Here is a 24245-nt window from a genome sequence, read left to right on the forward strand (position 1 = left end):
AAATAACATTATAATTCTCACATTGCAATCGTCACTTTAGTCCTTCCTCTCTATCCTTAAAATGTTAATAGTCCACACAAATAGTTATAATTTGTTCAGCATCAAGAAGTATTTAAAATAAATTATCTACACGTAGAATAGTACCACGCAGAGTATACTGTAATAGTACAAGCATCACCCTGTTATAAGTACACTCACTCCCCAAAGGTATATTAATAACTCTTCTTTACTTGTTGATACTTCACACTAATAATTTCATTAATAACTCTTCTTAACTAGTTGATACTTCACATTAATAATTATGATTGTTATAAAGTACAATGCAAAAATATAACACACATGTACCGAGCACGTAGGATAGAAATATACTAATTGGTGTGCATTATAATTGTGAGCCAACACTGCTTGAAACTTCTTTGTTTACTAGAGTGGTATATCCCCAGTATATGGAACAGTTAATTGTTTGGTATTTTAGTAGTTTTTCAGTAAACATGCGTTCACTGATGTTTACTGAGAGTTTAAAACTTAGTAAAACAATTATGTTCCATATACTTAAAGTTACTGACACTTTACTATGGGTACAACTACAGTAAAGCAGCTTAGCAAATCAGTAAACTAAGAACCTTCAAGCAGTGCAAATTGTTCAATGGTTACTGCATTGGGCTACTCATCTGGAGATCCAGGGTACAGATCCACGGTCGGGAATATTTAATTTTTTTTTAATTTCAATTTTATGTATTTAAATTACTACTCCATCAGTGCCTAGCTGATGGACCAGAGTGGTTGAAGGAGACCGCTTGGGAAACCCTGCGGGTGGTGCTGGCATCAGGGGCTCGATCCCCGGACCAAGAGCAGCCAGTTTCCTCCCTTATCCTAACAGCTTTCTTCTGGTAGGTTAGCTTGGCATGGTCACTAGCAAAGCCAATGACCAAGTCCGTGTGTGGGCCATGTGGTGCCCCACTGGCTGTCTCCTGCATCTATGACCAAGCCCGTGTGTAATTGGGGGGCAATCAGGATTGGGCCAACTTCCCAATGTGAAATGGTACCCATTAGTGACATTTTTTTAAAAAACATTTTCTGGACAGTTTGGTAGCTCCTTTTTGTTTAATTACCTTATTTGATTCATTTTCTGGATTGGTTGATAGCACCTTTTTTGTTTACTTTATTTTCTTACATTTTCTGGACTATTTGGTAGAACCTGTTTTCTGTTTAATTATTATGTTTTTACACTTACTGGAATTTTTGGTAGCACCTTTTTGTTTCATTTTCTAGACCTTTTGGTATCAACTTTTTATATAATTATATTGTTTACGCTTCCTGGACTTTTTGGTAGCACCTTTTGATTTAATCATTTTACCTTTTTGTTTCATTTTCTGGACTTTTTGGTAGCACAGCTTAGATTGAACAATTTATGAACAACTGAGATTGTTGCTGTATACAATTAAACACAAAGAACAAAGTAATCCACAAATCATTTCAGAGGTGTTCACCCTTTAGAAAGCTTCAAACTGGTCATTCACTGGATGCTCTAATAGAGATGATATGTAGTGTTAAACTTTTTAAAATACTTTCAGATGGTGAACAACTTAGATTGTTGCTGTATAATTAGATATAAACAAAAAGAACAAAGTAATCCACAAATGATTTGAGAGTTGTTCACCCTTTTGAAAGTTTCTGACTGTTCATTCACTGTATGCTCTAATAGAGATGATATGTAGTGTTAAACTTTTTAAAATACCTCCAGATGGTGAACCACAAATGATTTCAAAGTTGTTCACCATTTTAAAAGCTTCTGACTTGTCATTCACTGGATGCTTTAATAGAGATGATATGTAGTGTTAAACTTTTAAAAATACTTCCAGATGGTGAACAACTTAGATTTTTGCTGTATATAATAAACACAAAGAACAAAGTAATCTGCAAATGATTTCAGAGTTGTTCACTCTTTAGAAATCTTCGGACAGCTCAGTCACTGTATGCTCTAATAGAGATATGTATAGTTACAGTTTTTTTTAAATACCTCCAGATGGTGAACAACTTAGATTGCTTCTGTATATAAATAAACACAAAGAGCTAAGTAATCCACAAATGATTTCAGAGATGTTCACCCTTTAGAAATCTTTGGACTGGTCATTCACTGTATGCTCTAATAGAGATTATATGTAGATTTAAACATTTCAAAACACTTACAGATGTAGTCTCGCGTTGCCAGACCCTAATTCTCCGCACGGCGCTTATCGATTGGAAATTATAAGCGCCTGCTCCGAAGGGTCTGGTGACTCTACAATAGACTATCCGTGTTCAGACTTCACCAGCGGCATGGTTGGTGTTGATTGGTTGTGGGTCCACACTGAAGAGGCGTTAATGGAGACTATGTGTCGTCATCGAATTGTAAGGGCTGCTTTCAACGTAGATTTGGCGCGCAATCCAGTCCCGGAATCAAAGGATGGAGCGTTGCTGCCTTTGTCTGTCGCTTGTGACGGACAGTACATCCAAAAGCAAGCGAAGAAAGCTTTACAATGTCAGCTGTGCCGAGTACAAGGTTGTACTTGAAAGACTGAGTCTACAATGTGCCAAGCGTCCATTTTCTTCCTACCAAGAAACTAGCAATCGTGATGCGTACCTATGCCATCGCTGCGTTGATGAAGTCAAGTCGATTGATAAGTTAGAGAGGGCTTTGCAAACGAAAACACAGAAGGTTTTGGACAAGCTAAACCGCTTGACTGTACTTCCTCAATCAACACAAGTGACAATAGGACACAAGAGGCCTATTGTAGCTTCTACAAGCAGCAATCCATCAATGCTTGAGCGACAAAAGAGACCAAGTGTAATTCCACCTCAACAAACTTCTAGTGCCACCAATCCTGGTCAGCCTAACCATCAATCAAGTTCACAAATTGATCTCTCTGTAAGTTACAGTTTAGTTCAATAGATTTTGATAAATAGTTTGTTAAATGCATTAATGATACTGATATTATGTACTGCAGGTAGTGATAGATTATCAATCTGGACCACGTCGCTACAAGATAACAGACCCTCTGCGTAAGAGCTATATTAGAAAGCTGACGTTTAAAAGATACAAGAAACTTGCTGGTCTCTTAGTCAATTCAAGCACTACAGCTAAATGCTTCCGTGATTCCTTTGGAAGAAAGGTCTGCAGTGAGCTGGCAGATATTTGCAGTAAGAAGGCCGATTCACTCTTACGAGATGTCAATGAAGCAGTGAAGCAGTTCAGCTGGGAGACAGTGTGGTTAGAGTTTGAGTGAAGGCTACCTACATTGGTTGGCTTGCTCCAGTTAATATTGCCATCTTCTAGCAAAGCAGTTTTGTGCTTTATTATTGGAATTATTCTGAAGAATAGATCACCACACATGGCTCTCATCCAACGAGCAGTGTCAGTTATGTTGTATGCCCATGGTGCTGGCAAACAGGTACACAGGTACTTTTAATCAATTTTGTGGTAACGACTTCATACATAGGTTTACAAGAGCTTGCAGCCACTAATGGTATGTCTTTCTCACAAGAGAACAATTGCACTTGTCAATCGGCTATCAGAGGACCATGACGCAGATGTTTTATTTTGGGCAGAAGATTTGAAGAGGTTTATCGAGGTAAGTATGTATTGTTAAGGGCCAGACCATTCTTTTTTTTATTTGGTTCGGTTTGAGTACCCACACTTGTTCTCAAGATCCCAGTTGTGGCCGGGATATTTTTTATACTCTGTTACTACAATCAATGTAAAAATTACAAAATCATAGCGTTCCTGTTTTTCATTGAAAGTTTGAAATCTGTCTCTTCAATTTAATACTCACGCATAGAATTAATCTCGACCACAACCAGGATCTTGAGAATGAATGTTGGTAATGAACTACTTTCCAAAAGAAGAAAATGGTTAGGTCATGTGAGACTGGTCGGTTTCCTTGATTAAATAACTTAAGTTTACCACATTGCTAATTTTTTTGTGTGAGCTCCTTATAACAACTATGTGTTTAAGGACACATCGTACTCTTTGTTATTCATTATCATTCAGGAGCAGCCAGTACACCATGACATTTTAATAGCTGGTGATGAGATTGACATGGATCAATTCGAATCTCCTGCCCAAGACGAGGATTTTGTGATTGATAGCAACCCAATAAACAGCAGCTCATCAACATCGAGCAGTGACGATGATGTGCCCACAGATGATAGTGAATCATCAGTCATGGGTTCACCAATTGATAGGTCATACACTGTACAAGAGACATCAATGAGTGAGCTGGAGGCTTCCTTTATACCACCACCGCACAGTCCAATCAGGCTTTCAGATGAAGACTGTACCTCTCCTCGACAAACCGAGGAAGTGTATCCTACTGCTGCGGAAAACAGTGTCGATCAACAGATGGTGACAAACTATACTCTTCGAGATGTCCCTGCAAACGATATCACTTGTACTCCCACTCTTAATCCGGGAAACCAGTCTCATTGGTCTGGGTTTAAAATAGTCATTGACAATGTGGATAAAAACTTTCGACCCAGATATCAACGAGTTGACCACCAAACTAAATCTTTGCACTGTGTCCACATGTATGCTTCCAAAGACCGAATTGACTTTTCATCGTTTTCTAACTCTAAGCCGGAACAAGTTAGTGTGACACCAGAGGACATTTTGCCAAATTACAGTGATTTTTCTGGTATAAAGGAGCACTTTAAAGTACTTGTTTCAAGGTTTGCGTCTTTGTATGTTACAAAAAATGTTTATGTTGCTTGAATCACTAGGGTGCTTGTGCAGCGTTTGGAACAATTTTCATCCCAGAAGAGAGATGTTCAGTGGCACTTACCTAGTGCATACAGCAACGAGATGTCAATGAAATCCACCGTAGTACGTTCATCCCAGTTTACTGTTACAGGGTGTTTATTGTCCATATCGTTCAGGTACCACTTGGCATAATTGATCAGAATGAAAACAGAGTTGACGAGATGGCTGAAATATTGGACCAGTTACACAAATACGTCCCTGCTAAGTCGTATGAAGTTACTACACACTTGATTGATGAGGGAGAAGAGTTAGTACACAGAGGATACAACTTTCATCAGATTGCGTGCACAGGTGATCAACTGACAGTAGCCCGTCAGCGTACTGCCAAAGCTGTACGGCACCATTCCGAAGATGAACTAGATCGATTAGAAGGATTGGTTCCATCTGTTGAAGATTGGCATACCAAGCAATTGCTCGTGAAGGTAAAGTTGTGAACACTTTTGTAAGACTTGTATAATTTTATGTAGGTGATATGGAAGTGGCTATATTCGAAGCAGTCATCGACTGAAATAGGAACTCTCTACCAGCTCAAAAACACAATAAACAGAACAAACGTCCCTTCAGATCCCAAAGACAACCTCAATGCTTGTGAAGACTTCTTGGGAGTGGTTTTAGAAGCACACATTGTGGCTGCTGCAAAAACCCTTTTATCATCTACCGAGTATGAGTCTGTCTTTGGTTTAGCCGCATCGATAGTTGATAGCTTTCTTCAGATTGATTTGCCCAATACACAGCCATCTCAAACACAGCAGCCGGGTAGATCAAGACATCGTGGAACCAGACAACAACCTGTACCAGTTGATGGCGTTCACATTTACGGAACTGATGTCTTAACACTGGGACTCTTGTGGTTGGGATTTAGTGATGCAATTAAGGAAGGTGATGGGGATAAAGTCTTTGTATACTGGAAGTTTCTTCTGTTAGTCTTTAAGAGTGGAGGATGTCGCAACTACTCTATTGAGGCTGTTAAACTGCTTTATCAGACACACACCTTGTCTCCCAGGTTAGCAGCTCAATTGAAGTGGGGAAGGTTTATTAATACGCATGGAAGGCAGGGATGCAATATTTCAGGAGATTTATATTTGGAGCACCTGAATAATAGACTAAAAGGAACTTTGTGTAATCTTGGACCCAACAATAAAACTGATACTATTCAGCGGGCGGCTAAGACTGTTGGTGTGGTGAGCAAGGTGTGCCAACAATTTGAAAAGGAGACGTGTACTGTTAAAGACAGTGATAATCACAAACGCAAGCCATATACACAGGATTTTAACTTGATCTTAGCAATTCTCGAGGAAAAGGATGTGTTCTCAAACAAGCCAAACAGGGCACACAAGAGTTTTGCTCTGACACAAGGACACATGCAAGGTTTTAACGATGATAAGATTCATAAATGGCTACAAGATAAAATTGAAAGTGTCAAGAAATATTATTAAATTATATTGTTTGTAATTTTTTTTTTTACTCAATCAAATTTTACTCAAAGTATATTACTGTATGACTATAAATTGTTATGATTGATAACGATGCACACAGTCTATACAATCACAATTCTTTGCACAGTTGTCACAGCACTGACATTTTGGTGAGATCTCTCCAACGGTGTCTACGTTGTAAAACAAAAACCTCTTGAACAAAAGATTTCTGCGGCATTGTGAAGCATTAGTGCCGTATGATCTCATCTCTGGTGTTACATCTTTTGGCGGATTCCCATAAAACAAACAAGCTTTGGCTGGTTCTCCATCTCTACCAGCACGGCCAGTCTCTTGAACGTATTCCTCAATAGTGCCTGGAGTACCATAGTGAATTACTTTTCTTATATTAGGACAGTCTATTCCCAAGCTGAAAGCTGTAGTCGCAATAACCACTCTTAATCTACTGGTCATAGAAACGAATGATTCCAGTACTTTCTGCTTCATCTTCCTTTTGGAAGCTCTAGTGAACATGTCAACAAGTCTAAAGCGATGTAATCCCTTTGGATAGCCAATAGGCTCGGTGAAACTTGACCCCATCATTATTTCTAATGTACGATAAATGTCACCACAATCACTGTAACTTCGACAAAAAATAATTGTCTTTGGGTATGACACACGATGTCTCATCAATACAGTGGACAAACGGCGACAGAAATCTTCCAGCTTAGGGAGCTTTGCAGTTGAATACAATATGTTAGGAACATTAGGGGACAATCCAATAACTGCAGGGTCATGAAGAGACAGGCGTTCCTTAACTACCTTCAGGGTATCCAATGTGGCTGTTGCAGTCAAAGCCATAACATTCACCGCAATCAAGCTACGTAACTCTCCAAGTTTAGAAAATCTGTTCGGAATTTATCACCCCTACAAGGACAGTTATGTAGATGACAGAAAACGAAATGGTAAACTCACCAAGTCTTTACACAATGTGCCTCATCAACGATTAAAGCAACCATTCTTTCTTTGTATGCTTCACTGCGCAGCATATTCCTAAAAGCCTTATTGTGAATAATGCTTTCAGGACTAATAAAAACTATTTCAATATTTCCCTCTAACACTCTCTTGGTCTCCTGCCAATCTATTTGCTGCTCACCAACATATGCAGCATTAATCCCCCTGCTCTGTAGCTTGACTGTTAGGTCCACCTCAAGTGATGTTAAAGGACTTATACAAACAGCCAGGCTGCTATTGCAACCTAGCCAAAATAACCACTTTCACCATTATTTATACACCAAAGATCTTACCTTTTATTCTATTAAAGATTGCAGGAAGCAAAGCAAAGATGATAGATTTACCATATCCAGTTGGCAAAGCTACGAACACATCCCTTCCAGATAAAAACGCTGTAATAGCTTCCATCTGTTTTGGCTTAAGTCTGTTTATCCCCATCTGATGAGCAACATCGTCTATCATACTCTCATTAACAGTGGCGGTAGCTTCTGTACTGGCGGTCATTGCAACGGCGTGTCTCGAAGCGTGTTACTCACTGGATTGCGCGCCAAATCTACGTTGAAAGCAGCCCTTACAATTCGATGACGACACATAGTCTCCATTAACGCCTCTTCAGTGTGGACCCACAACCAATCAACACCAACCATGCCGCTGGTGAAGTCTGAACACGGATAGTCTATTGTAGAGTCACCAGACCCTTCGGAGCAGGCGCTTATAATTTCCAATCGATAAGCGCCGTGCGGAGAATTAGGGTCTGGCAACGCGAGACTACTTACAGATGGTGAACAAGTTAGTTTGTTGCTGTATGCAATTAAACACAAAGAACCAAGTAGCTAATCCACCAATGATTTCAAAGTTGTTCACCCTTTTGAAAGCTTAGGACTGGTCATTCACTGTATGCACTAATAGAGATTATATGTAGACTTAAACATTTCAAAATACTTTCAGATGGTGAACAAGTTAGTTTGTTGCTGTATACAATTACCTCACATCCTTAGTTACAGATGAGATCAGTTCCTCTCGTCGTCGCTGATAGCAACTACTCTCGCGTAGCAAGGCCCTTTTCTTTCTTTTGTGTGGGGGCGGGGAAAGAAAAGGTCTGGTGAACATAGTATAGTATCGTCGTTGGGCTATCCCGAGATTGTAGGGATTCTACTGCGCAACTTCCGGATTGTTGTTTGGTGCAAATGACGTGATCTGCTGCATTTGCGTCCTGTTACCATAGATATTTCAGTAGTAGATATGGTAACAGGATGCAAATCACGTCATTCGTGCCAATCAACAATCAGGAAGATGTGCAGTAGAATCCCCACAATCTTGGGATAGCCCAACGACGATGCTATACTATGTTCACCAGACCCTTTTCTTTCCCCGCCCCCACACAAAAGAAACAAAAAGGTCTGGATACGCGAGACTACACAGCAACATTGATCTTAATAAACGCGCTGCAATGATTTCCATTAAAGGTCATGAACTCATCCTAATCAAAACAAGCCTAATGAGTCACGCATAGCACCACAGATGGTTCATCTACAGTCACAAGCAGCTAATCAGCAATAGTCTCGTGCCCAGATGGCTTCTTTTTTTTTCTTATTGTGTGGGGGCGGAGAAAAAAAGGGTCTGGTGGATCTCCAATACATTTTTTGTGCAGCCGGATCTACAACTTTTGGGGATCGTTGATTAGCGGTGATGAATAGCAAAGGTTTGTTAACGAAGCGACAACAGGAAATACGGCGCGCGTTTGCTTGGCAAGGCTGCATCCTTGAGTACGCGCGCCGTATTTCCTATTGTCGCTTCGTTAACAAGCCTTTGCTATCCATCACCACTAATCAACGATCCCCAAAAGTTGTAGATCTGGCTGCACAAAAAATGTATTGGAGATCCACCAGACCCTTTTTTTCTCCGCCCCCACACAATAAGAAAAAAAGCGGTCTGGGCACGAGACTAAATCAGCAATTAGTATTTACAAGCATAAGCGCCTGCAATATTATTATACAGAATGATCCGCAGAAAATTAATTATGTGAAGCCGTACAATGCCCATTTGTCACTGTGGCCCACGTGCTTAATTAGCTATTTTAGGGTGGTGGAGAACTCTGCTTGTGAACCATGTAGTCTACATTTAAAGGGTTCTTATGAGTCTTTAATGTTGTAGCTTAGCATGCCAAGTTCCGTGAAATCACCCGCTTTAATTTCGTGGCTATTAAACTCTGAACTTACGAGCCGATTTTAAAAATAACTCACCCCAGAAACAACCTAGCGCTAAGCCGCCTTGGCTCTTATGGTTTCTCACCTTGTAGAACAACTCTATGGAATCCTTTTTAACGATAACAACGTGGAAACTGGTTAAAATACAAACCCGCATTTTTCAACCATTGATATCACGCCCGTCAACAGCGAATCGCGAAAAATCTTTCCATAGCCCTGTAAAGAAACGCTTCACCAGTGCCTCTGCCAAATTTTGAGAGTCTATGGTGAGTAAATATGGAGTTATTTCACGAATTGTGAGACAGTGTAACTGGTGAGATAGTGTAACTGGCCAGGGCGCGCTCCGTAAAGCAGTAATCACGCGATGACAGCTGGTGTTGTTCGCTGTGAAGTTACCAGAGTTTTGACAAGGTGATGAAGTCAGTACGTGAATATCGTTACTTGTATCAGCAATAGTAGCCTGACAGTCTGATAGAGCTGGTTCTTTCAATATTTCGAAGCGCTTCGCTTTCTTCTATTAGTTTTTCGTGCATGACCACAAACGTGATGCCCCATTGGCCTTGTAAGGCTTCATTTGATTACTTCAGCGCCACCTTAAATATCGTCGATGTTTAGCAAATGTCATCAATGTTTAGTAAATGTCGTCGATGTTTAGTGTTTAGTAAAGGAAGGCGTAAAGTACAGGGTAAACTCCGCTAGTTTCTTATTATTCATAAGAATATGGGACATAGCACACCTAGGGGTCCGACACTTACCCAAAATGGGTTTCGTTACTTTCACATCGTTTGATGCCCTACGTAAAATTACGTATCAATACTGCGCTATAGGCGCTTTTATAAAATAATAATTATTAAGCACACTGACACGCTTTATCAAACCTCGATTCTGGGGAGAGGTGACAGCAGCCAGTGGCCTGTGATGACGTGCTACTAAGGGGTCTGCCAGGATAACAGAAGTGAGTTATGTATGCATGAGTATGTATCACATCACCACCAAGATAACCACTGTTTGCCTGGTTGTCAATGTTTTATGCTACAATGCTATGAACAGAATTCTTAACATAGACATGCTGATAATTCCTTTAGTCCAGATATATTTCAACTTGCCTTGGTCAATTATAGTAGAGGGGCAGAGGCTTAGATTGTCCCATGCAGTTGCAGTGGTGTTGATGGTTTTGCAGTGTTGGTAGTTGAACTAGACCTACATAATCGCCCCCCCCCCCCTTCCCCTTAGAATTGCCTGTGAGCATATCTACGTAGCTAATGGATAATGCTATAGTACAATTTCTGAAACAATATTAACTGTAAATTTACAACAGAAAAATTTTTACAAAAATAAAATTTGACAAATTGTTAATTTGTCCAATAAGCACCTCAAAAGTCAGTGTTTAGACCTGTTATTTTTTGCTTTTCGTCAAATTTTATTTTGTCAAAGCTGATTAATAATATTGTGAATTCTTCAAATTTTTCTTTCGTCTACTTCCTGTTGTATCTGTAAAATTTTGTTAAATATCTGCATACCTAATCATCTGTGCAGCGCTGTCTGCATGCCTTTCATTTGTGACAGTTAGCTATAGTGTGTGGGTCATGCCATTCTACAGGTATGTTATAGCGTATTTCTATAAATATAAGCTGCGAGAAATTTTAACGAGTTAAATTTTCGTGTTAAAAAATTTTCACTTGTGTCCTCAAGCGACAAAAAATTTTTAACAGTGAATGACGTAACTTTATTAATTCTATACCGGCCTTTTTTGTATACAGGAGAAGCAGAATGACAAGCAGCAAAACTGAATCGTGGCATCTCCGTTCCGGCCATGGAGGCTACACCCCAGATTCGGAAGTTGTTTGTCACAAGTCAAGCAATGGACTGGAGTGAAATGGCTCTAGCTAGAAGCTCATTTCATCAACTTGCATATTTGTGCATATATACTCCATTTAATGTGTCCTGTAGTAGCTAGTTGTCTATCACGGAATCAGATGGCATCATTACCAATGTGCGGCGAAATAGACCAGCAGCTCCCTTCTCTCCTAGGATGAGGGAGGCCTTTGTTTTTAAAAGACCGCAGCAACCTCGATCCAGGTGGCCAGAAAGCAGTTAACCGAATTCCTTCAACTTCTCGAATATTACGTTGGTAAAAAAATTTCGCACAATAAATTTTCGTCGGATGCTAGCTTCGACGAAATATTTTTAACGGTTTATAAATATAGAAATACGGTATATTACTCCACCATTACTGAAGTTCAAAGCAGCCACTGAAATCAATTTATTGTCATGCACAGTGTTGTATAGGTTGAGTAGCTGTATTGCTTGATTAAACACCTTAAATTAGTTTTTAATATTTCATTAAATTAGTTAATACAGAAATATTGACATTTGCAATCTTTGCTGATAGTACAGTCTCGTGCAAGGTTTTGTACCCTGCCCCATGTTGTGCGTGCAGATAACCTTTGTTATTTTATACAATTAGGCACAAGCAGCTGTTACTTCATAACATAAACACAATGGGCTGCTTATGTTGGGACTGGTGGGATACAGGGAATTTGGGGATTCACCCATTCACCATAGGGACCTGCAATATATTAGTACAGACTGTCCCAATATTAAGTAAACTCAAGAGGGTTATCATTTCTGCCATTTGTTATCCAGCGTGTGCAAGTTCAACTCTTGCTCGTGATTAGATATAATTGAATCACTCCAGTCTAACAGTTAAATTTCAAGTACATTTACTGCAAAATGGTGTTACACTGCACACAATCAGTAGAGTCTGAGTTAAAAGACAAACCAAGTGAATCGCCTCAGTTAGTAGGCATCAAATCATCCTCCATAATCAGTAGCAAACAAATTAAGGTACAGCAACATGTGTGTGCCTTCAAAATACCAACTATACTGTTACAGTATGTACTAAATTGAAATTGTTTACAAGAACTTTGTCCTGTACACTGTCATTGTAAGGCATACCCACAGAATGTGGACCATGTCAGCGTGTCCAAGTGTGTAGTAATTTATTTAGCTGGTCTGCACTATATTGAACAGCGACAATTCAGCACGTGCACTATTCTCTTTCCCTACATCAGGACCCTTTCCCCTTTCACTAAAGGCTTGAAACATGCTATCACTATGTAAAGCTGCTCCTGTACAACTGTAACTACTCTATTTATTAGACTGAAATGTTGTTTAAAAATCCATTGCTTTCGTATCATGTACAGCACAGCGTGTTTTGCACTGCTAGGGACATTAAGTACGTATAGGCTTCAGATGAAGTGATCCAATTCATGTGTGGTAACCCAGGGGTTTAAATCAAAGGTAAAGTGCAGTTGTGATTCTGTGTACAGTGAATATGTATGGGGTTTGTTGGAGAGTCAACTACGGAAAGGTTATGAATAATACTTAATGGTGAAATCGTACTTAGAACAAGTAATGTCCCCTCTGTTGGAGAAGCGACAAGTTTCTGGTGATAACAATCTGACTGAGTGTACAAATGATAATTATGAAGTTGTAGATAATGACACTCTTGAACTGTCTAAACTTACATGAACATTATTGTTAGTGTCTCTATTGATTATGCATTCCCCCTCCCCCCACTGGATGCATCAATAATTACAGACTGTCCAGTATAATAAATAAAGACATAATGGTTTGGTTCCAAATTCAGAAAAGGAGACCAAATGGTGTGTTTCCTAGTACATATAAAACAGTGAAATTGTCAGACCACATAGGACATTTGAAATAAAAGCTTCAGGGTGTTTTAGCAGGTGAAGCATTACTACGAATAAGCCACATTCCATTCATAAATTATTAGGGCTACCATCTGAATGTAATAGAGGTAACATACTGTACATGTTCTGTTACAGAAAGAAGTTACGGTAATATCGGATCTACTATAAAGATGTGATAACAAAGGGTTAGTTATTTGTAAACAAAAAGATGTGATATTTAAACAACAATAATATGATCAGCTACAGCATGTACATAAAACTTGGAACAAAAAGTTATTGAGCGATGTACCACAGTCTAACATCACACTATTGCAAATGCTGCAGCTCTTCAGCAAAAAAAGTCACCCTTGATGATAGAGTTCTATGTACAATATAAGGAGATACTGGCCAATTTCATCTGCTGTGCGAGTAGTCATGACTGACCCACAATTAGACGATGACATCATTGCTACCTGCATTAACAAAAACAAACAAAACAATTACTATTGTATTTCATTTTACAGAGTATGTCTAAAAGAACTTTGCAAAATGACATTTGTATTAGGAGAACAGCAGAATTCTACATGGAAAGTCACTACTGTCATCAAAATGAAGAAGTGAACACATACATAGCTACAGAAAGAAACTCAGTCATTACTGATGACATTACTGATGTGCGTAACATGCGTATGTGGGTAAAACCCAGTGGGTTTTTCCCTGAATCATCTTGGTGCTGGATGGTTCAAAATTTTTACATTTTGATTTCTTGTTGCTAGCCCTCACTCTCCATTGTTGTATTTAGTCTTTATTATTCTATTCACTTATGAATGTAAGTTTTCAGGTAGTCGTGCTCCTGGACTTACACATGGTTATTGTCTTGTATCTATGGTTACTAAGTATGTTGTTGGTTGTTTGGTAACAATGATAGATAGCCTGCTACAGTTGCTAGTGGTGCAAAACCCAGATGTTATAGATTACAATGGGCAAACAGGGTGTGGGTTATTTGGAGTATGGTGGAGGGGGGTTAGACTGTGACTTCAGAATCACCTGTTTAATTGTAGTGCTAGGCTTATAAAACAAAACACTAGGGGTATCACGTATCACTTACTAAGTCAATCTCAATCTGTGATTGTGGTCTAACTCACAGTCAACAGTCAAGACTACAAAATATCACTACAGTGGGAGATGGGAAGAGGTGTTAAAACTCACAGTTACCTATAAATAAATATTAAAACTTACGAGATAGAAAAACTTAAAATGTTTCAAAGCTCTATAACAATTTCACTGTGATTTCAATTAGGGTTCCACCGATACAGAAAAATACCTACCGATCCGATACCGATACCAAGCAGTAAATTCTCACCGATACCGATAATTGCCATACACTTTGCACGCCTCTCAAGTTAGCTATGTGTGACTGCACTATTAGATTTGTGCGGTGACTGTTCTATTAGAGTATTTCGATCTTTTTCATGCAAACATAGTAAGTAGCAGTTGCTCAATGTTTAACAAAGCAATTCCAGCACCTTTTATGCTAGAATAATGCTCAACACTATTTCCAGTTTGTTGTACCTCACGTTTTGCTAGCATAGCATTTATGATGATAGTTATGGTGATGACGATTGGCGCGAGTAGTCATTGATCGGTATCGGAGTACCTAGTAACCGATACCGATCGATATTAAAAGCTCAATATTGGCTCCGATACGATACCGATCCGATTATCGGTGGAACACTGATGTATCTTTCACAGTTGTAGATCAGAGGGGTAAGACAAGATCACGTGCACTACAAAGCACTAACAAAAATATTTTATTAAACCATAGTCATACTACCTGTTGAAAGTAATAGATCATACAACAACGATTGTATTGTAATCATTGATGCCTACTGTTACCTGTTGACATGAAAGTCATGGGACAAAGTGGCAGTAAAGAGGGGTTTCTAGGGGTCTGGGCATACTCCCCTAGAATTTTGAAACATAAGTGTGCCATGATTGAACCTGGAAATGATTTTAGAGAATGAGTGAGATCTGGAAATAATTAGCAAGCTGAAGGGACAAAATAACTATGTATATAATTATGTGCATGAAAGCATTGATTTGATGAATGTGTTGATTTTCAGTTTATAGTGAACTGTAAGAAAGAAATTAAAACTAGTAAGGTAATTTTTAATCAGAGTAGTAGACCATGAAATAGAAAATTTTTGAAAATGGCTATCTCAAGATGTATCTTTAGACTTTTAGTCAAATCCCTGTGGTAAATTGTAAAAGAATTAAGAGGTACAATACGTAAGTATACTTTCCTGTAGTAAACCTGGCTATTTTGTCTAAATTTTAGAACTAGCCCAATCACCATTTGCAACTAGCCAAAAGTCATTTACAACTAGCTTTTTGGCCACAACTAGCCCCCCTTTTTTAGCCCTTGCCATAACGGCAGCATCTTTCCAATCATGAATCACACCATTACAAGCAACAAACTAAATAGAACAAAATATGTATCAAGCCCCTTCCTCTACTTTTTGTACAGGGTCTATTCAGTTCACATGAAATACTTTAAGTACTTGTGCAACATTATTACGCATTCACGTGGTCTTGTCCTACTCCCCTGGTTATTATATAGGTAGCATGTATTAAGAAAGTTTAAAGCACAGGACTGGTGTGTTTGGTAAATGGATATAATAAACCTAACAGTTTCAACACTTAAAGTAACAATGAAGGTGTACGGATTTATATTTAGCTGGCTCACATGGCCCAGACAGCAGCTTTCTTGGTTTACTATAGCTAGTTACACTAACTTTTAAAAATGCTAAATGGCCACATTGGATGTGGCCAGGGATGAAAACCTAACAATTAAGCCTAAAACAGCAGACAAAATTTCAGGAAGATGCATTCAAGTCAGGTCAAAAGCTGTAAGCCAGAGGCTAAAGTAAATCTTGTCTTTGACGCAGATCATCCAATAGTGAGTGCTTGTGTGACACCCCAGTGAAACAAACGTATGTTAGGCGCAATCTGTGCGGAATTTGCGCAGTTTATAAATTGCGCTGCGCATTTTGTGAATTTATAAATTGTTGTGCAATTTGTGAACTACCGTAAGAGCTGCGCATTTTATGAATTACATGGGTACCGCCTTTACGTTCTTGGCTGCTTCAAGTACGTATCACAGGGAGGAATGACAGGTTTCTTTTCCCCCTTTAACTAGCTGAAGGGACATGGATACAGACGCATTCTACCCGACTATCTCTCCCTCCAAGGTTCCTTTGCGTACTCTGCAGCTGGCCTGGATAAGGTGCACTGTCTTTCTCTCAGTGTTGCGCTGCGTATACTACAGCATTTGTGGTAGGCTAAGCCATTCGTTTTGATCAGCTGATATTGATGGGCACAGTCCAGTCTGCATGTTTTACTTCTCCTAGCAGTTGTCCAGCACATGCAAACACTGCACATGCTGCACCAGTAATGAAATGCATATCAACACATAAGGTTTGGTACATTGTAACTCAAGTCCAACATCATATCTTTAATGTCCAGCCTTAAATGGTACACGTAGTTAGTTTCACTCTCACATTATCCCATGCATCTAGATGTAACCCCACAACACGTGGTTAGCTACATAATATAATGTCACCTCTGTGTGATACAGTTATTAGTGCAAACATATAGTGTTTGGAATCAGGTATACTGTGTTACACATATAACTTAGTATGCTCTAATACATGAGTTACAAATCCATTTGATAAACAGCAAGACCCACATGTCTTCCTAAACACCGTTCATTTTCCCCCATGAGCAACTACCGTATGACAACAAATATTGGCGAAACTAATATTTGGCGATTTGCTATAAAATTGCAGTTGGCGGAAATTTAATTTGGCGAAATGCTCTCACAAAAAAAAATTGGCGAATGGAGAAATTACGATGCTGTACTGACTCGCTTTAAAGAATATTCGGGTCCTGCTTCCATAGACGCCTACTGTACTCAAATATCTTTGCTCCAATTTCTTTCGTGGCCACACCCACTTTCAGGATTATTTGCTGTCTGTAGGCATACTTGTCCATTTATCAATGGCTGCGCACGAATTCATGTCTGCTGCTACCTGCAAGCTTACGAGATGCCACGCCCACTAATCGAGTACGAGTTCTAGTCTAGTCAGTAAGCCACACCCACCGGTTTCAGCAGTATTCACGAAGGTTTGTCGAAAACCTACTTCAACACTGAACTGCTTGACCCAAGGTTTGAAAATAATATTGACGAAATTTAAATTTGGCGGTTTAGTGACGAATCGCCAATTCGCCAAATTTAGTTCACCGCCAAAATTAATTGATATACGGTATTGCACCTGACCTATGGAATCCATACATTAATTTGTATGCATAACTAGACCTCACCATGTCAGTTGTATCATCATCCAAACTAATCATTCCACAAGATTGACAATATAGTCATCCAATGATTCTAAATAAACAAACATTATAATTCATGTGACACATCATAACTCGTCGGTACAATACAACAGACGATGAAAAGAAATTTGCTGGTTCACCAAGAAATCCAACTATTCATCAAAAGTTATTTAAGCTAATATAGATACATTTTACCACAACATGAACAAACACATACACGTTTACTTAATGGTAAAAATGACACAATGCGATGATGTATATCAAACTGATTGCTGAAGCAATTAATAGGTGCATAATTATAATAATTTTTGAGGGAAGCCATTACATGCATGGTGCTAGCTACCACAAATCAACACCTTCTGCTGTCAGCAAAGATACATAAAGGAGGACTCAAGTAGGTCCATGGTGTTCTCATTATACGTACTGCAGTATGCCAAATTAAGGTACCAAGCAACGTTGAACAGTGAAGAAATCAAGCCCGTAGCAGGGGGTCTGTTCCAGGTAGTTGTAAAGCTGAGTACCATGTACAAAATACACACATGGTCTTACTATAGGGGGTCTGGAGGCATGCCCCTACAGATTCCTTCTGAGATCACTTACTGACTGCTCAGTGTCACAATCTTTTTGCAAACTAATATATCAGAAAATTGATAGGTGGGCTCCATAAATTGATAGGTCGATGGGGACCACAAAGGTTTGGTCTCTTGCAAAAATATCAGCTAATATCCAGCCTGACTTGTCCTTCACAACTTGGCATTATTACAAACTTGGTAACCGGGCTACTTGTTCAGTACAGAGTATTGGTATCACCCATCTCCACAACGTATGGCTAGTGGTTATAAATTTTTGTGATGCGGCTTGAGAATATGATAGCATACATAATTCACTATACTTCCATATCTCTGCAAGTATTTTCTTGTAGTCTACATGTCCATTTTCAGTTGAATGCACACGCGGCTCTACTATGTCATAAAATTTCTCAACTGTTGCAACTAAATGATGGTCATTCTCATTCTATAATTACAAAATTTTGTGAAGGGCAGGCACAAAGTTTCTTACCCTCGTTTGTTCCAACTTCAGCTCTGGGTAGTTTAACAAAACAAACGTCTTTGTTGTAGTAATGAAAGGCAGGGCTAATTAGAGCATCACTTCTTTCCACTCCATTCAAAACGGTCTGATATCAAACATGATCTTCTGCACCTTCTCCTCCGTTACTGTTTTGTTTTGCTTTTTGGAGGTGTGATTGGGACCAAGATATTTTCCTCTACAGAACCCTTCGAATAGCCGGCTCTCTGTGACCCTCTTTTGACATACCTCACAAACTCATAGTGAAATTCACACCTCGCATACACTGCCATAAGGAAATCTCGTGATCCAACACTTGGAACGACAGTAGGTCGGCAACCGATACAACAGGCTGTACGTGTTGCATCTCGCCTTGCCATATGGCAGCACGACACATGCGCAATTTATAAATTGTTGCGCATTTTATGAATTCACAAAATGCACAGCGAAATTTATAAACTGCGCAAATTCACAGATTGCGCCTAACACGTACACTAGGTCCCTATTAAAAGATGGTCACCAGTAGGTTGAAATATCCCTGAAGTAAATTATCACCATGCTTGTGCTAAGAATTCTGTTCATAGCATTTTTAAAACAGTACACTCAAGGATAATGGAAGGTAACAGAGGTGATGTGATACATAATGCATACATACCTCTGTTATCCTGGCAGAGCAATTAGTTGCACATCATCTTCAGTCATCACAAGACTGGCTGCTGTCACCTATTGAGTTTGACGTGTCTCAGTGCTTTATCAATGTGCCTATAATGTAGTGTTGTTACATAATGGTATGTAGAGGTGCATCAAACAATGTGAAAGTAACAAAAACTGTTTCAGAAATTGTAAGATTATGTGAGTTTCAGACCCTTGGGAAAGAGGCTACAGTATTATCCATTAGCTACAGTTATGCTATTCCTCTAGTAAAGAATACTTCAACTACGAACACTGCTGCAAAACCATCAACACCACTGCAACTGCATGGGACAATCTGAGCCTCTATAATTGACCAAGGCAGGTTGAAATATATCTGGAGTGAAGGAAATTGTTACCATGTCTGTGTTAAGAGTTCTGTTCATAGCATTAATAGCGGTATTGCAGCATAAAACATTACAACCAGGCATATTAAAGTGATCTTGGTGGTGATGTGATACATACTGCTGCATACATTACTTACCTCTGTTATTCTGGCAGACCCCTTAGTCACAGAACACTAGCTGGCTGCTGTTACCTCTCCCCATTAGATTCTATGTATCTGGTTTGATAAAGCGTGTCCTCGCGTGTCTCAGTCAGTGCTTAATAATTATTTTATTAAAGCGCCTCTAACGCAATGTTGTTACGTAATTTTACGTGGGGCATAAAACGATGTGAAAGTAACGAAACCCTTACTAAAATAGCATACGAGATTTCGTACGATCGATATGATTTCTGATTTCGAAGGGCGATTTCAAGTGATTTCTGATTTCTAAGTTGATTTCTGATTTCTTCGTGATTTCACGTATGGAATTGATTTCACAGTTGATTTCCGTGATTTCGCGACCGTTTTCTGTTGAATCAGTCACGTGAGTGTTGATATCCGCTGGTAGCTTGGCGTGTAAAGAAGCTGGGGAAGTTGCCAGAAAGGAGATTTTAGTATCAGTAAGGGCATTGATAGAGTTGGAGTTCTTGGAGTGGTCAGCCCTAGTGCCAATGGTAAGTGTGAAGATGTTGTGCCTCGCGTTGTGCATGCATTATAGCTACTGTAATAGCAATTAATTTCTGTAATTAAGAGAGCGGGGAGGAATACATTGGGAAAATAAATGTCTCGAAATTCAACAAGAGACAAATGAAAAAGGGTTGACCTTTACAATAGTTTTTAGCACCAGTAAATGTGTTGAATTTCTTGATTAGTCACTACCCTATTAAAACCTGCTTACAAAGAAGTGCCCTATTGAAGCCTGCATACAAAGAAAGCTACTGAAATTATGTGTAGCAGGGAGTTAGAAACGTAACACCAACTTGATTGAAAGCAGAGTAGACCAGGATCCATGGGCAGCTTGCAGTCTAGGCAAATGCCTATGGACCCACACAGCTTGGGACCCTGGATTGAAGCAGTACTTAAACATTCTTACTTCTCGTGGCTGGCTACTATGTAGCTACCATCCCACTGGGGACTCGCAAAGAAGGTTACTAAAAGCCTATGAAACAGAGAAATATCAGAAACTTGACCTTAACTCTGTTGAATGCAAAATCTCCATGAGCAAAGGGATAGTCATATTTGCACTGTCTGTTGAAACATGAAGGGGAGCTAGGTTCGATCAATCAAACAACAAGGCTCTATTTTACAGACCATGCCACTACACTAGTAGCTAATTTACCCTATAAAGTACCCATGGTTTCTCTACTAATATGAATCAATTGTGTATTCATGTGATCTATGAAGTTTATTAATTTTATTTTCACTGATATACCATAGAAGTACCATTGGTAATTTATGGGGGCATTTATCCTTCATTTCATTGTCAATTCATAATGATCCCTATGAAACAAACCTATATAAATGCTTCATAGGTACAATCACTGTAAAGTCATGGCAAAATAAATTACCAGTGGTATATAGACCATATACTATTACAGCAACTACTTGTAGTGACAAAGTATGCATGCAGAAGGTATACAGTGATTAACTTATTATCTAATTATCATTCTATGGCTTTATAAGTTCTCTGAAAGTTGTGTGATACGGTACCTTATTGTGAGCCATAAATCCACTCAATGCAAAATTGTTTGATGACATGTTGACATGCAGTTTCTTCTTAAGTAATGCCTTAATGACTAACTACATTTTTAATTTCCATTTATTAATACAGTTCTTTGAAGTAAAGAGCTATGGATGATAATTCAAGTGAATGTAACACCGAACTTAACACTGAAGAGCTACTAGTGGTATCGAAAGAAGAAGAAGCTCATCTTGCATTGAAGGAGTTGCCCGATTATATTGCTGATAGTTTTATGACTACTGGATATGACACATTGCAAGTAATTTCCAGAATGGATACTAGTAGAAACCCTGGAAATGCCTTGGAGGAAGTTGAACAATACATTTCAACAGAATTCATTGAAGACCCTCGCTTTCGACGTGGTGTTACACACCGTGGCATTTCAAGTTTTTGCCAGGTCACCGACAAAGGATTATTGATTTTGTGGACAAAGTTAGAAAGAGCCTAGATCAAGAGGAAAAGGCTAAGCGGTTAAGTCTCAAACGGTCAGTAAGTAATGAATCTTCTTTAAACAGAAGAAGACTAAACTCAGTATGAATTTGATGGATAGCAGTACAAAACCTGATGATCTCCTAACTGAGGCCAAAGCAGTGGCAAGCAGCAGATTTGCAAGTGGCAAAAAAATGATAAAAATCCTCATCATTCAATAAAAAAGGATTTAAAAGAAAATAAAGATTTTGAGGTCAATTCTGAGGCTTTGGAAGGTAGTACTAGTTTCGGTCATCAATTCTGTGTGTATATTTACTGCAAGCTATGTAAAAAAAAATCATACATTTGGATGGAAGTGTAATTTTATCCAATTACAGTCAACATGTTCCAAAATGTACTGAAAAAAAAACAAATTGATGTCCAGAGATAGTAAATTACATTACATAACTTTTTTCCACCAAAGGCTATCACTAAAGCTAATTCTACACAAACAAAAGCGACCAGTAGTAGTCCTTTATCCAGTATCCTCTTAGATCAACAATGAATACCATGAGTCAAATGAATACAGATAATATCAAACTAATAACATCAGAAGAGTTCTCTTTTAATTCAAGCACCCTTTTAACCATCCAAAATATTTTCCGGGATGAAGTAAAGGATACATGTACTAACAGTAGAAACAATCCAATACTTGTTAATGATGACAACAGATTGGAGGTTGAAACACAACTCCAGTGGACAAAATGTGGTAGAATTATATTGACTAGCAAAGACAAGCAGTTGCATGATACTCAATGGAAGTAAACTAAAGGATAACCACATTAACGCATTTCACAACATAGCAAAGGTGCAATTTCGTCTCATTGGAGGGCTTCACAATAGTTTGTTACTCAATAAGAACTTGGAAGATTATGAGCAATCTTTGCAAATGCTGTTCATTCCTGATAGATCACACTGGGCAGTGTTACAAGTGGTGAAATGTGATGTTTACCTATATGACTCAATGTTTACATCACCTAGTGAGGATACTCAAAGAATTATTGCACAACTAGTGCAGTCAAAAGACAAATATTTTAACATCACAGTTATGAATGTACAAAGGCAGACAAATTCTGTGGATTGTGGTCTTTATGCTACAGCTATGCTTGCCAGTTTGCTGTTAGGGCAAGACCCAACGACGATAGTATATAATCAAGGAGAGCTACGCCTACATTTAAGAAAGTCCTAGAAGAAAAAAAAGATAACTTTGTTTCCAACAAGAAAAACCCGAAAGTATGCCACAAGGATTGCTTGTGTTGAGAAATGTAATGTTTATTGTATATGTAGATTACCAGATAGTGGTGGCGAGGATATGATCTGTTGTGATAACTTGGTTCCATTCTACATGTTTAAACATTAGTGTTTCTTTAGTTGGTGATAAGTGGTATTGTAATGATTGTGAAACAAAAACTAGAAAATGCTGATTATTTATTTATTTATTTTTTTTAAATTGTGTCATTCACATGCACCTGTATCAAGAGTTCATATATACCATATTAACATGTGTAAATATATATTTAGCATGCATGTGTAAATTATCTGAATTCAGTACAAGTAGATGTATACTTATTATATGAGTATGTCACAAGTAATCTGGTAATAAGCAGCTATCAGTCTCTTTGATGTTATACAGCTGGGTGGGCCGCTTCTCCAGTTGACACCAGGTCCCCATTTAACAGCTGGGTAGAATGGAGCAACATGCACACACATAGTATGTACACATGAACAATGAGGTGAGATTAAATGGAGTAGCCAGTTCAGTAGCTACATATACAGAGCTAGCTATGAATTTCTCAAAGTAACTAAATCACATGAGTCGAGGTTGTATGAAAGCTAAGGGAAAAAATATTGTAGCTCAGTATACTTCCAGCATAATAGTAGCTAACAAGTTGCTGTCAGAACCTTCAGTGCTAGTCACTGTAAAGTGTTAATAATAATAACACCCACCCATGTATGTATGGGCTGAATTAGATAGTAACAACTGGGCATGATAATTATATATTATATTATAAGGGTAAAGGTGACAGCCACACCTGCATGGTATAGTATAGCTGAGATAGTAGTAATTCATGTAGTCAGGATGCATGTAGCAGGTGCAGTAGTTAGCCCTGCACACAAAGACTGAATTGCGAGCTGAATCTCAGAAACACTCGTTCATGAGCTGGAGATCACCTCATAGCGTCACAACAAAACAAAATTAGCAAGCTATCAGTATAGTATCGAAATGCATGAGTAGCTACGTCAGATAAAACGAGAGTAAGTAGTTTGGATGCCTATTGCGACAGCTACTGTAGCAAAACCATGCTTGAGTAACTCTGAACTTTATTTTCATGAAGATTTCACGTTAGATTTCGGTGACATGTCAAGATTTCACCATGATTTCAAGAAAATTGTGTGATTTCAGTGATTTCTGATTTCGTTCGGTTTCGTTC

At 38.7% G+C, this 24245-nt stretch overlaps 3 protein-coding genes and 2 long non-coding RNA genes across 5 annotated transcripts; 2 read left to right on the top strand and 3 right to left on the bottom strand.

Annotated features, from left to right (window-relative positions):
* The first annotated feature begins 3278 nt into the window (after positions 1 to 3278).
* Positions 3279 to 6296, top strand: LOC136257772 (uncharacterized). The gene is made up of 6 exons (XM_066051081.1): positions 3279 to 3431; positions 3480 to 3611; positions 4031 to 4707; positions 4759 to 4861; positions 4915 to 5220; positions 5266 to 6296. Exons 1-6 carry the CDS (start codon positions 3372 to 3374, stop codon positions 6232 to 6234), a joined length of 2247 nt encoding a protein of 748 aa, XP_065907153.1. The 5' UTR covers positions 3279 to 3371; the 3' UTR covers positions 6235 to 6296.
* A 13-nt stretch (positions 6297 to 6309) lies between these two features.
* Positions 6310 to 7071, bottom strand: LOC136259254 (ATP-dependent DNA helicase Q1-like). Its single transcript, XM_066052743.1, has one exon. The coding sequence runs from the start codon at positions 7069 to 7071 to the stop codon at positions 6310 to 6312; it is 762 nt and encodes a 253-aa protein (XP_065908815.1).
* Positions 7072 to 7085: 14 nt separating this feature from the next.
* Positions 7086 to 7992, bottom strand: LOC136259255 (ATP-dependent DNA helicase Q1-like). Its single transcript, XM_066052744.1, has 3 exons — positions 7518 to 7992; positions 7186 to 7468; positions 7086 to 7137 (listed from the first exon to the last, which is right to left on the bottom strand). The coding sequence occupies exons 1-3, from the start codon at positions 7726 to 7728 to the stop codon at positions 7086 to 7088; spliced, it is 546 nt and encodes a 181-aa protein (XP_065908816.1). The 5' UTR covers positions 7729 to 7992.
* A 1857-nt stretch (positions 7993 to 9849) lies between these two features.
* LOC136257336 (uncharacterized) lies at positions 9850 to 11423 on the top strand. Its single transcript, XR_010701916.1, has 2 exons — positions 9850 to 10386; positions 11192 to 11423. It is a non-coding gene; the product is annotated as an uncharacterized lncRNA (long non-coding RNA).
* Positions 11424 to 13320: 1897 nt separating this feature from the next.
* Positions 13321 to 19975, bottom strand: LOC136257338 (uncharacterized). The gene is made up of 4 exons (XR_010701918.1): positions 19764 to 19975; positions 19245 to 19351; positions 17510 to 17576; positions 13321 to 13599 (listed from the first exon to the last, which is right to left on the bottom strand). It is a non-coding gene; the product is annotated as an uncharacterized lncRNA (long non-coding RNA).
* Between the last annotated feature and the right edge of the window lie 4270 nt (positions 19976 to 24245).

This window comes from Dysidea avara, chromosome 6, assembly GCF_963678975.1.
Source record: "Dysidea avara chromosome 6, odDysAvar1.4, whole genome shotgun sequence".
Taxonomy (NCBI): domain Eukaryota; kingdom Metazoa; phylum Porifera; class Demospongiae; order Dictyoceratida; family Dysideidae; genus Dysidea; species Dysidea avara.